Raw genomic sequence first — 14,844 nt, forward strand, 5'->3', positions numbered from 1 at the left:
TCGATAGGTCCTTTAACTGCTTCCAATATGAGAATATATATTTAATCGTTACTCGTTTAGAATATTAAAATTTATATTGGTTTTTAAAATCTCGATGTATATTATTAACTTGACGAATTAATTATGAAATTATTTAAATACATATCTATATGAATGTTTACTATACAAAGAAAAATAGAAGCAATATGCTACTATTTAAATATACATAAACATATTTTTAATGGTTTGCAGTAATTTTTAACAGGTTACCAGCTTTTTATAATTAGTTAACTGTATCGATATTCTCTAATGAAATTGAACCGAGTGTATAGATTTAAACCAAAGATATTAAACGAGTCAGCTCCAAATTAAATCCTCTCTTTAATTAAGCTCAGAATATATTTGTTAGTAAAGAGATAATTTGAAGCTGTAAATTTGAAACCACGTAACGATTCACATGGTCGTTAGAATTATGTAAAACATATAAAATCTCAAGAATGATTATAAAAAATGCATTAAAGTATTATTGTTAATGACAATTCGTTTGGTATAACGCATAGAAAAATTGTTACAAAAACGAAGTTTGCATTGTTGAACGTCACACATTCACACGGACCAGCCATGGCTCCACGCTCTAACTCATAATTTAAACGCTATATACTCTGAACAGCAATTATGAACATAACGAACGTAGCATTAACATACAACAGGATACAGGTAATAGTGACGATAGAAGACTAAAAACTCTAAACAGGGCTGCCATTTTTGCAAATAATTGTTAAAACTCGACATGTTCAACCCTTTCGCTGCGAAGAACGCATAATCTATCCTCAAATATCTAGTATCCAATTGCTAAAAATCCATAGATACGTTTCCTGTAGTACACAATTCAAGTACATTTCTTTCTGCATAAAATATCTTCTCTTGCCTCATGTTCCACAAATTCCTTCAATTACTAAATTATCGTAGCAAAAGGGTTAATTATTTTTAATATTAATAATTCAGCCTGTATAGAATTTTTAGCATTCGTTATATAGAATTATAAATACTTTTCAAACGTTTCATAGGTAACTTCACAGATAATCATAAAGGGCATTTAAAATTTTGCATCAAAGATAATAAGGAAGTTTAAAAGATACGAGATCAATCATTTTATACGTTATCGTATCATTTGGCCCTACAAACGATACACATTTCAAGGTATACTATTATCAAAGCTAGCCTTCGAATCGTTTCTTTAAAATTTATCTAACTTTAAAACGATATCTACAAAAATCACTCTTAATGGTTCTAAATAAATTTCTTCCCCGATGTTGAATCGATTATATTTTTAAATTTATCAAAAGATTTGTAAATACTAATTCTATATCCAATATAATAAGACAACAATAACACGATTATTATCATCATGTAGGAAAAATTAAGCACGAGTAACGAATAAAATTATTTTTGAGGTACATGAAACACCATTGTAACATTTTTCCAAGATTGAAATTCACTGTAATTGTATAACAAGTAAATATCCGATAACAATTAAATCATACAAAATACGTAAAAATGATAAAATATGTAAGGGAAATATTTCAATCATTTAAAAGCCTTTCTATACTGAAAAAGTGAAACGTGAAAAAATCTTTCTATACTAAGAAACTATCTCTTCGCAAGAAGGAACGTCATATTGAAAAATTTGTATAAATTAACGGAAAGGGATATTAACAAACGTATAATAGTTAAATCTCAGCCTCTTTCAGCTTTCTCGTCATTGTACGACATCCATTGTTCGCAAAAATGAAAAGAAGTACAGACAATACGAAAACGAACGGAGATCTATAGGATAAGCCCTGAACAATATCTTAGCAGCATTTAGCAGACGAGTGTTAATATCGATCCAACGCAAAACATTTATCCTTAGAATCTAAATTAGTATGCAACTTCACTAAAACTTAAACGAATCGGAAGGCGAAAAATGGTGTGTTACAAAGACGCGGAGAATGGTAGAAAATAAATTGTAGTTTTCGGTGGGAGATTCAAGAATCTGCCGGTTTCATCGATTCCTCTTCCTCTTCAGCCTCCTCTTCGACATTTAATCGAAAATACAGGCGAGAACTCGCACCAGGCAATTACCGATTCTCGCACAAGTCCTGTGTCCCTGATTTGCACATTCCTTTCTTCTGTTCTTTCGATTGTCCTGGCACTCTTTCTTCCCTGGTTTCGACATCCTGCAGCTTTGGTCCTCGTACGGTCTAACACTGGTTCTTGGGGTGCTGGTCAGCCTGGGCAATGGGCCAGTGATCGAATTTCGAAACTATGGGCAAAAAATATCAAACTTTCTTATATAATCGTTCCATGTAATCGAAATATCTTTTCTTCTTTTCTGAATTAAGTTTCAACTGTAAGAGAAAATAAATTGACATTTTTGACAGTTGACTAAATCTTCCTTTTAAGTAATAACTTTTCCAATCCTTTGGAATCGTTAAATAAATTTTTTAAGGGAAAATAAAATCCTATTTTACGTATAAATATGTACAGCTTGAAATTGTAGTACAGTAATTAGAAAATGTTTCACGATGATAAATAATACCGAAATGGAACACAAATAAATCACGAAACAAGTAAAATTACGCTGGTTTCACTGTCCACTGTGTTTACTCTGAAATGTTTTACTATGAAAATTAAATAAACATTTTCACAACGCGTTATACTTTGAACATAAAGAAAATTAAGTATATAAAGTGCGAAAAGTATGATAATTTATTTACCACTCTCCTACGTTTGACATATTTGCCATTAGGTTTGGTATCATTCATCGTATGACGTATTTTATATTTTCTAATCGCCATATTGCACTTCGTGGGTAGGTGAGACACTATAAAAATGAAACTTAGGACCAAGTGTTAGTTGGTTCACTGCTTTGTTCTCGCTAAATTCTTCGATATACGTGTGTATCGGTACGGACAGGATTTTATTGTTTTATCTGTTTTAATTTTTAACGTGTAAATACCAGCCGAGGTGATAAGAAACTATTCTCATGAAAGCACAGTTAGTATACCACACAAAAGATAATCGAAGACTGACTCGAGCGATTCAATAAATGGATTTGGTATAGATGGATTTTGGGCGCACTGTTAAATCAATAGTCCAGGACAGATAAAAGAGCACTGCCTGATAGTGATCATGGACACTGTTTTCAGCCATAAGATAAGTACTAATTCCTGATAACGTTGGTGTTTCACTTTCACTTGGATACCACTTCGAGCAATATGGCGCTTATCCAATTGCAGAAGATTATCGTATGAAGTGCAAGAGAGAACAGACAGAACAATCGTAATAAGTACGCAAATACTAATCGTTCCTTGTCTAATTCTCTATCTACAATATCATATTTCATATGTTATCAATAGAACTACCAATCTGAATCAGTGATGATAATTAAAGTAACGTAAATATATACTAACAATATATACAATAAAACTATTATTACATATAAATACATAAGCGTACATACAATAATAAAAACAATAAAAATAAATACATATATGTATAACATAATCACCAATTTTTATATCGATAAAAATCAGCATTAATTTTACCCAAGGTAGCAAATTCATTTTAATTTAACAAAATTTTCTAATCAAAATTCTTCCTTCCTTTCTTAACCCTTTGACTGGGGTACATTCTCGAAGAGAATCATCAATACAGACGGCGCGATATTTGACAACTGACAGAACAATATTGAAACAATTGCCGATATTCAATTGCTATGTTATATTTCAGGTGAAATCAATTGGTAAAATAGCAAAAGTGATAGAGTAAGGAAAATGTAGGGAGCCTATGTTTACGTCTTTCGTATATATTGATAGACTTGTAAAAACGTATATATACGCCTTTCGTATATAATATTAAACTTGTGAGGACGTATATATACGTCTTTTGTATATATTGATAAATTTGTGCGGACGTATATATGCGTCTTTCGTATATATTGATAAATTTGCGCGGACGTATATATGCGTCTTTCGTATATATTGATAAATTTGCGCGGACGTATATATGCGTCTTTCGTATATATTGATAAATTTGTGCGGACGTATATATGCGTCTTTCATATATATTAATAAATTTGCGCGGACGTATATATGCGTCTTTCATATATATTGATAAATTTGTGTTGACGTATATATGCGTCTTTTGTATATATTGATAGACTTGTAAAAGCGTATATATAGGCCTTTTGTATATAATGATAGACTTGTGAGGACGTATACATACGTCTTTCGTATATAATGATGGACTTGTGAGGACGTATATATACGTCTTTGGTATATATTAATAAATTTGTGCGGACGTATATATGCGTCTTTCGTATATAGTGATAGACTTGTGAGGACGTATATATACGTCTTTCGTAGTGAAAGGTTTAACACGTTAAACGTCACGCGGGTTTTACGTGCCGTTCCGTCCACGCCACAGTTAGCCATCATGCGGGCCCTTCCGGGCCGTACGGACCGGTGAGACCCAAACGGAAAGTCTAGCGTCGGTCCCTAGGGACCGACGTGGCGTTTAACGTGTTAAATATATACGTATATTGAAAAATGCAAACATACTTCCTCGTTCTCGTAGTTTTCCGCATGTCCCAAAATTCTAGACACGATGTAAGCCGACTCCTCGCTGGAGAGGATCCCGCTTGCCATAGGTCCCTCGATGAATTCTCTGTCAGTCATAAGTGGATATCTAACGTTGTACCAAACATCGTCCGACAATGCGGACCTCTTATTGCTAGCTGATGGCTCGACTCCGTTTCTTCTGCACTCGGACGCAGCCCACCTGTCCAACGCGTGGAACAGTATCGATTCCTTCGACAACCTCAAGGTGTCCCGACACGACAGCTCCTCGACCTCCGCGGAGGTCAGGTCCTCGAAGTGTTCCTGGCTGATCACAACTTCCGGTTCCGAGTCGATCACGTTCAGGCAGGAGTGCAGAAGTCGCGTGCAGACTATGGCTAACATTTCAACGAGCTTTTAGTTCATTCGTTCTAATCATAGAGAAGACGAGACGGTGCTTGGTAGATGTTAGAATCTTTCATCGTTGGGAGAAATAATTAGAACAAATAATTGTCCTTCATTGCGAGCATTGACAGGTATGATTTTACACTTAACCCTTTCCGGTCGGCAGATTTCGGCAGAGAAAATTTAGCATTTCGCAGTTACTTTTCTGTACAGGATTTAAAATCCATATTTATATATGGATATAAAATCGCATAGAATTTGTTGAAACTGATTTGTGTTTAATACTACTTATAATACGTAAAAATACAAAATTTTTAATTTCTGTAATTTTCTGTAGTTTTCTGTATTTCTTCGACTTGCGAATGTCCCTGCTGCAGGGATATCGATCGCAAAGGGTTAACACTTTCACTCTCATGCACCTTTTATATGGTACACTCAGGGGGTCACGATAAAATTTCCATTATTCTTGACACAATGATGAATTACTAAATAATATAACAAAAATAAAAAAAATGATACAAATTATTAATGTCTTCTATGCAAAGTTCTCTATTTATTTACCTTTGCACTTAAATATTCAAAAACTGGTTAGAATAAAACAAATATAAATTTGAAAATTTAGTAGCTCCAGACACTGGTGACCACCATGCTCCCATTGAGAAGACAAGTTCCCTGATGACCACCATGGCATTCACCGTATTAATTGTATAATATTAGAGACAAAAATGTATTAGATTCCTATATACAGGGTGTCCAAAGAGGCTAGGATCAAACTGAGACTACGTGTTACCGAGGTCAAATAGATGAAGAAAGCTCTCTATATAGTACAATAGTACCCTTACACGCGAACTGAGTATAATTGAACGTATCGCAATGTGACAGAATAAACCGCAAGTAGTCGTGGATATTATGTCACCTAATCAGACCTAATTGGATTATACTTAATTTTCTCGTCATACCTATCTCTCCAGCATCGTCTCCAGGTGCTGGAGGAGCCGTGGGTGATGACCAGCTATAGCTAGAGGTTACATGGTTGGCATAGAGACTGAGGCCTTGGTAGATTTCGAGCACAGTATTAGAGTTTAAGTTCCTTTCGAGATATTGAACAGCGAGCCTTGCTAATTCCGAGCAGAGATACTGATGAGCAGCGTCGAGGGTTGATCTAGCCGTGGACACGGACTGAAAATTGATCGGTTCGTCGCGAAGATATCTGCGCAGAAAAGAATATACTTCGAGTTGATGCGAGGGAAAACAGTTGCCTGGAGAATTGAAATTTTTTCGTCGAACTGAAATTTTTAACCATACTTTTAACCAACTGCATCTTTATTCTCGTTATATATTTGCTTTTCGACTTCATCTCGTATATTCTTTCATCGAGTAAATTTGTTTCATCAAATATTTTCCGTAGAGATATGTGTGCACGTTAATTTGGATTTTGCGAATTTTAAGACAGCTGTGCAAGATCACATTTGCAACATCTTTTCCTGGGACAACGAGGCTTGATCATTCTCTGTTTACAGCAAACTATCAATGGGAATGTAATTAAAATGAGAATCCAAAAATACGCGATTATGCCAATTATTGTTAGTGTACATAAAGACGTTGCCATACTGTTACTTGCTCTTTAAGTGTTTGAAACTATGTAATCGATCCTTTGAGAAAATTCGTTTTTTTCATTTATTCGTGTATGTGTGTAAAATTTGGAAAGTTAATAAATTACCGATTAACGTGAGATGTAATTTATCAAATTCTTTTATCGTTTTGGTTAATATTTTTAAATCCTACTGTACCCTGGTCCTGGCTTCATTTGTGTCGTAGAAGTACCCTCCTCGAGACCTTGCTTTTATAATGGGGGGTAGACATATACTTTCTGCGACGTTTATTTCGATTCCTATGTGAGTACGACCTTCGTGTTCCCTTTACCGTTTTCACAATTATCTTGATAGATTCGAGATTCAATCAATTTGAAATCTTTGGTTAGCCGTCGTTTTTAGAAAAGGAAACAAAAAGAAATAAGGCGCAAGACTTTATAATTAATTCGAGTTAATATTAATTCTAAAATATAATCATATCCTATTCCCAACGAATTTTAGAATTTTAGAATTCTGAATTTTAATTATAATTTATCTAGACTACAAGCAGAAATTTATTTTATATATCTCCAATAAATGAGATAAATATTGTGATTATATTCAATTCGAGTTAATATTAATTCTAAAATATAATCATATCCTATTCCCAACGAATTTTAGAATTTTAGAATTCTGAATTTTAATTATAATTTATCTAGACTACAAGCAGAAATTTATTTTATATATCTCTAATAAAGGAGATAAATATTGTGATTATATTTATTTACTAACTCGTTTACCAAGTTTCTTGTATTACCCACATGTCTCAAAATTCCTCTTCATTCCACTTCCCTCGTTTATCTTAATTTTCTACATATATTTCTTACACGCATCTTCACCATTCTCGTTCCCTGCTCCTATCATCTCGTTTTATTTATTATCTCACTGTATATTAGTTTAGATCAGGACAATCGAATTTAACGAATGCTCGATATCTCGAGTATTTTTACAAATACGATATCTCTTAGCAGCTCGATCCACCGGCGATTTACCTGAGCAGATAATCAAAGGCGCGCTTTTCCACGTGCTGCAGCTTCAGAAGAGGCGGAGGATCGCTCGGTGCAGGTGCTAGGGGGCCCACGAGCATCGCGCGGAACCACTCCGACCTCTCGGCCAGACGTTCCCTTTCTACGCAGTATCTCCACGTGTCACCAGGTAGACCGACCTATATTTAGCCAGAGTTAAAGAAACTTCTTTCTCGGAGTGTCTCTCAGGATGCCGTGGATCGAGTTATGGATCTCGTGAGAGTGAGGAATGAATTTAAGGGTGCGTGACAAGCGCTCGAGTTCCTAGCATTCTTCTCCTCTGGCTCCCCCTGCTGACATGGTCTCGTTGATGGTGTCGCTTCGAAGCAGAGAATGGTTTTCGTTCGTGAAGTATGAGAGTTTCGTGAAAGAAGCTACGAATGTAGACATCGAGACTGGTCGATATTCGATGTGGAGGGGTTAATCGTTTCGCGGGGTTTCGTTTTAATTTCTAAGAGGATAGGAACTGCGAGGCCAAACTGGAGGCTGGCTAATGGAGTCTGCCTAAAATACAAACAATCTATTACTTTCTTCGCTGTTCGATACACGCGAAGGATATTAACCCTTTGCGGACGGAGCGGTTTTGAGTAAACCGTGTACCATCATGGGATCCAGCCGCTGTCGCGATAGTCGTTCAAAACTGTCACCGTTCATTTCTACTTATAAGGAAAGTGCAAGTCCTTCGGGTCATTGATTTAGTCGAGTTATTGGATAATTATTCCGAAGAAATCTTTAGTTAAGAATAATAAAGCTTTAATCATAAATATCGAGTAGTTGCCCTTATAATGATATACTTTCTTGAACTGGATGGCTAAATTTACAAATTTACAAAATCTCAACTAAATCTATGACCCGAAAGACTTGCACTCTCCTTGATAACACGTTAAGTGCCCAACCCGTTTTGCTTGCCGTTCCGTTCAGGCCCAGACTCGGCCGTCAAGTGGGCCACCAGCGGCGGGCAAAGTGTTCATGAAATTCGGAGATACTGTACCAATTGTTATAACAGGAATTCCCAAACGTTAGGTCCAAAGATGGCGAAGAATTTAACACCAAAAGTTAGCACCTTTTGGTCCTAGTCTGGTCACTGAGGACCGGCCGGGTCCGAACGGAAAGTCTAACTCCGGTTCCTGGGGCCAGTCAGTCAGTCATTCGAAACTACCATCGCTTATTTTTATTTAAACGCGATTTTCATTCATAGCGACGCTGGCAATAAGGACATAGAGTACTGTAGCCGATGGATTAATGTGTTGACTGATGGTATAATCCTATAGCAATTCTAGAATAATCAGTGTATAGATAAATTGGCTAGAAATGGCAAAATGGCTAGAGATATTTTCAACTGACAGTACGGTACTGAGTATAGGCACCAACAGAGTACTATAGCCGTTGGATTAACCCTTTGTACTCGACGATTTTTTGGCTAGAGAAGAGTAGAAAATCAAAGATTCGCTATTAAAAAACTAACGATACTTTTTTGAGCAGTAAATAAAAAATTTTATAATAATAGAATTGTAGAATTATTTGATTTCGATACCTTGCACACTGTTACATTACATTAAATTTGATATATTAATTAATATCTATCTTCCAAATTTTATGAAATGGTAACTGAGAGTCACCTCCCGAGTGCAAAGGGTTAAAAACAGTTGGGACGTGCGGTCCTAGGGCCGCAACAGCCGGTGCATATATGTGTTTCTCGGCCCTAGCGTTTACATGGGCACGTTTATAAGTCCCTCGGCCCTATCAGAGTTTCAGCCGAACGCATATATGCGGCGCTAGTCCGCAAAGGGTTAATCTTCCGTTAGAGTAGACTGTGAAAAACTTATCGTGTTGAAATTATTGCAGTTTCGTTCATTTTAAGCCTATCTATGGATTAAGCAAATAGTCGATAAGTGGTTAAAAAAAGCATAAGTGGTGATAAAAGTCGATAAAAGTGGACGTAAAATGATCAGGGAACGCGTGTAATCGTGAGACATTGGACATCGTTTGACACATTGGATAATAAATGAGATTCATTGTTGTTTAGGAAATAGGAACTTCGTTTACCTCGAGTATCACCATGTTGCAGGTCGAGGGTCCCATCATTGGGCTTTCTTCGGGCGAGATCAGTGGAACCTGAGACATGTCTTCCGTGGAGCTTCGAAGAATCGTGGTCTCTTTCGACGAGTTCCGCGTGATTACGGGCAGGATTATGGTCCTGGAGTAAATTCGATTCCGTATACCCTCCCGAATCTTTTGTCGCGACCTTTCAGACTCGGTGCGAGCGCATCGTGAGCTGTCGCCTGCAACAAAACGTGAAAGAAACTTGATACTATGCTAGGTCACGTTACATGATGAATTAAAATTTCTAAATTCCTAATTTACTTGTTTTGGAATGGTTCAGAGAATTAGACCGTGTGTCATTGATGAAAGAGTGCACTCTATGGACCTATGTCTTTTTCATCTATCGAATAAATTAACCCTTCAGTCGCCATTTGATAAAATTTCGGAGCTCGATATTCATTATGTCAAATTTCAAATAATGTAACAGTGTACAAGGTGTCGAAATCAAATAATTCTACGTGTTTATTACCACGCGACTTCTTATTCACTGTTCAGAGAAATATCGTCAGCTTCGTAACAGAAAATCTTTGAAGTTCTATTCTTCTTTAGCCAAAAATCGTCGAGTGCAAAGGGTTAAAATATTGGGACCGGAGTACGGTTAACGATAATGCGTAGCAGATTTATGGTATGTAACTATGTTTAACCGGAAAAGGATAATAACTATGCATCTTGCGTTGGATCTTCGGTGAATCACTTCGGTAAATAAGTTTCACGATGAATACCGGTAATCAATGAGCTCGATTTTTATTTTTATATATTTTTATCGAGCAGCTTGATGGTGTTCTGCTGTGCAAACACCTGAAGAACTGCAGTATCTAAATCATACAAGGGTTTGGCAACGTTCACCGTAGATATCATTTTGCGTTTGATTGCTTGTTGACACTTTTTTATTACAGTAATGAACTATATAACTACTATGCGACCATAGAGCTATATAACTGTAAAGAAATAAAGAAAATCAGGTTGTCAATAATTAATTTACCCGTTTGATTAATTTATTACTTCCGTGGTATCGTGTGTTTTAGTGAAGAATATAAAGAACGTAAAATGGGTGATATACTTTAAACAAGAAAATTATACGGAAAATTATAGGAAAATAATTAAAATATATTTTAATAAAAATCTGTTATACCGAATAAAATAGAAAAATTGCATTATTCGGAAAACTATGAAAGCAACATAGAAAAATTATTTCGGTATAAAATTCAAAATCCTACAATGTATTTACTAAACAATCGTCTTGTTGAACAATCGTGTATCTTACCATTGTTGTACGCAACTGTCATGTTGATAAGGTACATCACAGAGTTGTCACCATCTAGCTATTCAGTCTCTGGATCGATACTTGAAAAACATTTGCATCGAACATATCCACAATCAGTTTACTCCTTCAAATTATAAAATGATTACAATTTCAAAATCAACTAATCAAACGAGATTATTAACTCGAGCATTATTCCCCAACTCCAGAATTTATTAACTTCCAATCTTCAATTACTAAAGAGTACTTCATGTAAACTACTCTATCATAAAACCACGTAACAATTATTCTTCTCGCAATCCTGTTCGTTTAATTTCATTTCACTGTCGTATCCGAGCAACGCGAAATTTCTAAACTACACTTGGTTCTCATTTAATCACAAAAATCACTCGAAGCTATTACACCAGTGAATTAAAAGCAGTTTCCTGGACCGAAAAGCTTCGTGACGACTGTACGAGACCACAGGAACGTCTTCAATATCTTCCATCACAGAAGAAAAATAAAAATTTCGACACTCGTTCGCGTAAACTCGACGAATTCGTAAACACGAATCTTCTCCGAATAAATGCACCAGGGATGGAACACGATTTTTCGGCTTCGAATCGTGTCCGATTGAGGCGAAACGTAGCAACCCTTCCAGAGCGACCAGTCTTGCTCGACTGACAGATCGATTGTGGACTCGTGCGACTGCTATGAATGAGTCAGTCCCCGGGGGATTTCGTTTCAATGCAAATGTATGCGTCCGCGTTTTATCGACTGCGACGACAATTATTTATAAACAACGGGTAAAGGTCCCTGCCATCATGGAATGCCTCTGGAGGCCCGAGTGAGACAGGGCCTTATCGATACCTCGAACTGTCCCGGGACCTTTCGGAACAACAGGATGAGGAAAAGGAAGTGGACTGTTTTGCTTCGTACCATAGCTAAGAATGTTGCTACATAGGTTTAAATCGAATCGCGTTATCGTGTCGGTTAAGTATTATCACGAGGTCCTTCGATGGTCGATATAATTATTTTTTTGGCGAGATGAGAAGGGAGTTGATAAGCGGATATAGGGTAATATGAGAATTTGGAACGTTTAGAGTTATGACAAAAGTTTGAACAGCATCGTATCGTGTTCCGAGTATTTTGAAATTATTACGATGATCCTGTGTGTGGTGTAATAAATTCAATCCTCGAGAGGCGCCCTTCAGTCGCCATTTGATAAAATTCCGAAGCTCGATATTCAGAAATGTGTGAAATTTCAAATAATTCTAGGTGTTAATTATCATACGATTTCTCATTCACTGCTCAGAAAAATATCGTCAGTTTTGTAACAGAAAATCTTTGAACTACTACCCTTCTTTGTCCAAAAAGTCGTGGAGTGCAGAGGGTTAAAATAATGGGGCAAATGTATTATATGTGTATAACGTGATACTGTGATTATATCGGGATTATTATTTTGAAGTTGTTTTGTGTGGTATATTGATGTGAAAATTATGTTCGCGTAATTGGATTCCATTTTGTTCGCTGATTTTGTTGACTCGATTATTTTTTAATTAAATTCCATTGATTTGTTTGATTTATTCTTATTATCTCGTGGGAAGAATCGTGGAATGCAATTTCTAGTGTCACTGAGGCTTTATCGATACTTCGAAGCAACGAAAACTGCTTTAGACAGCAATCTTACTGTTTACTACATGTACAGTGATGTGTTATGTTGTATGGAAGCTCACACTATCATATTTCCACTGATACGTGTGTGCATTTAGAAATTCTTCAATTTACTTTCACGGTATTAATTTTAATTTTAAAATTAAAATAATCTTTAAAAAATGAAAATTATAACAAACATTGTACAATTTATATTCAAATACTCAGTGCTGAATATATGTAGAAATATAAACTATATCGTACCCCATTATTCAAATTTATATTTATATTTTCAAATTTTAAGATAGGAAAGAAATTTGTTTTTTGATGAAACAATTTTTCCACTGTGAATTTGTATAAGTAGTCACTTCGGTGGGGTCGTAGTATAAATATCTGTTCCTTTATGAGGAACATAAGCGTGAAAAATATAGACCCTCTGAGCTCGAGAGATTCACGAAGAGTTCATATATCGCGCGACCGCTTGTAAAATGCATGTGAATCACGGTTTCGTTAAAATTAGAGCTAGCAGAGGCGAGGACCCAAAGGGACGATGGCCACCGGGGTCAAATAATTTTAGTGAAAATTTCTCTCGTCCCAAAAATATCGTTCATAGGGAGACACCTCTAACCTTGAGAACTTGGCACCAATGAACCCTTAAATTATACAGGCTGATCTCGATTCGGAGATCTAAAGAAATACAAGCAGCCTTCCTTTCAAAATATACTGTTCTACTGGAGATTTAATTATTAATTCGACTTCAACTCGAATTAATGCACCTGCGAAATATTGACCCTTTGCACTCCCTCAGTCGCCCTTTAATCGATGTTAATTAATATATCAAATTTAAAATTATCCAACGATGAGTGGAATGTTGAAATAAAATAATTCTAATTCTCTTAATTTCTATGTGATTTCTTATTTTCCCTTTTTGAAAATATCGTCGACTTTATGGCGAAAGGTCTTCTATTATAATTACTATCTTTCTGTAACGAAAAAATCGTCGAGTGCAAAGTATTAATTTAATCGTCTCAAATATCTCTCTTTTAAATTAAGAAATTTTTATTCGGAAATTTAGAGATTCGAAAAATTATATCGTACAAGTATCATAATGATTGTACGTGTTATGCACGAATATCTCAAACGTTGAATTCGTTTAATAGAATTTTACACAGCGATGGTATTGAAGTTAACATGATCCGTGTGTACATACATTAATTAAGTTAAACGAGCTCCAACGTAGCCTTTTAATCCAATTGAGATTAATTCCCGTTTTATAAGCGTTTATATTTCCATAAGACACGCGAACATAGGATTAACCCTTGCGCTCGATATTTTGGTTAAAGAAGAGTAGGAGTTGAAAGATTTTCTGCTATAAAGCTGACGATATTTTTTTCAGCAGTAAATACGAAACCGTATAATAATTAATACATGGAATTATTTGATTTCGATATTTCGCACACCATTGCATTATCTTAAATTTGACATATTAATTAATATCGATCTTCGAAATTTTATCAAGTGGCGACTGAAGGGTGCCTCTCGAGTGCAAAGGGTTGCAAAATCGTGCCAAAAGGATCAAATAACGAAAGGATTTAGAAATATTGAAAATTTTATGCATTAGGCTGTGAAAATAATGCTTTCTAATGGTCGAAGAAAGATTTTAAGAAATGTATTGGAAAATACGATTAAGTATCGAGACAAGTGTAAACATCGATTTATAGGTTTCTAATACTCTACACGTATCGATTTCTCACGGTTGGATTAATTAGGTTCACTCATGTCGATCGCTAGACACTGCGAATAGCAATGAGCACTGCTTGCATGTTCAAAGACGTGATTCATTTTTGCATCGATCGTATCACCTCTTAAGACTATCGATTCCGGTGCTTTATTAATATTAATTAGCGGATAACATAATAACTTGTAATACGCGAGCGTTTATTGATCGATCGTATTTCTTAATTCGCGGTGTCCTAACGAAAGGGAAACGAGTTCCGCGTTAAAAAGGAGAATGCAAATCGCGTAAAACTAGATATGTTGAATTTGTCCTAGTATCGATAATATTATACATATTAATATATTTTAATATCCCGGGAACAAGGTATTGGGATTATGAGTTCTAATAGTAAAATAACTACGATATATATATATATATATATATATCGTCTTTTATTTCTCAAGGAAGGTATATGTTTCTTCTAGTGCTT

At 35.5% G+C, this 14,844-nt stretch overlaps 1 protein-coding gene across 2 annotated transcripts in view; it reads right to left on the bottom strand.

Moving 5' to 3' along the window:
* Window positions 1-1,780: 1,780 nt before the first annotated feature.
* axed (BTB/POZ domain-containing protein axundead) overlaps window positions 1,781-14,844 on the bottom strand; it is a 21,072-nt gene continuing 8,008 nt past the window's right edge. Inside the window, exons 1-6 of one of the 2 annotated variants that reach the window (XM_017901618.1) lie at window positions 11,009-11,086; window positions 9,688-9,923; window positions 7,609-7,781; window positions 5,945-6,195; window positions 4,584-4,978; window positions 2,063-2,284 (exon numbers count right to left, since the gene is read on the bottom strand). In XM_017901618.1, the coding sequence (XP_017757107.1) occupies window positions 2,063-2,284; window positions 4,584-4,978; window positions 5,945-6,195; window positions 7,609-7,781; window positions 9,688-9,923; window positions 11,009-11,045 (1,314 nt within the window). In that variant the 5' untranslated portion in view covers window positions 11,046-11,086. Of the gene's footprint in view, window positions 2,285-4,583; window positions 4,979-5,944; window positions 6,196-7,608; window positions 7,782-9,687; window positions 9,924-11,008; window positions 11,087-14,844 lie in introns of those variants that run through there. The other variant, XM_017901617.1, reaches the window with a different exon arrangement.

This window comes from Eufriesea mexicana, unplaced genomic scaffold, assembly GCF_001483705.2.
Source record: "Eufriesea mexicana isolate 0111107269 unplaced genomic scaffold, ASM148370v2 scaffold1741, whole genome shotgun sequence".
In the NCBI taxonomy this organism is placed as follows: Eukaryota; Metazoa; Arthropoda; class Insecta; order Hymenoptera; family Apidae; genus Eufriesea; species Eufriesea mexicana.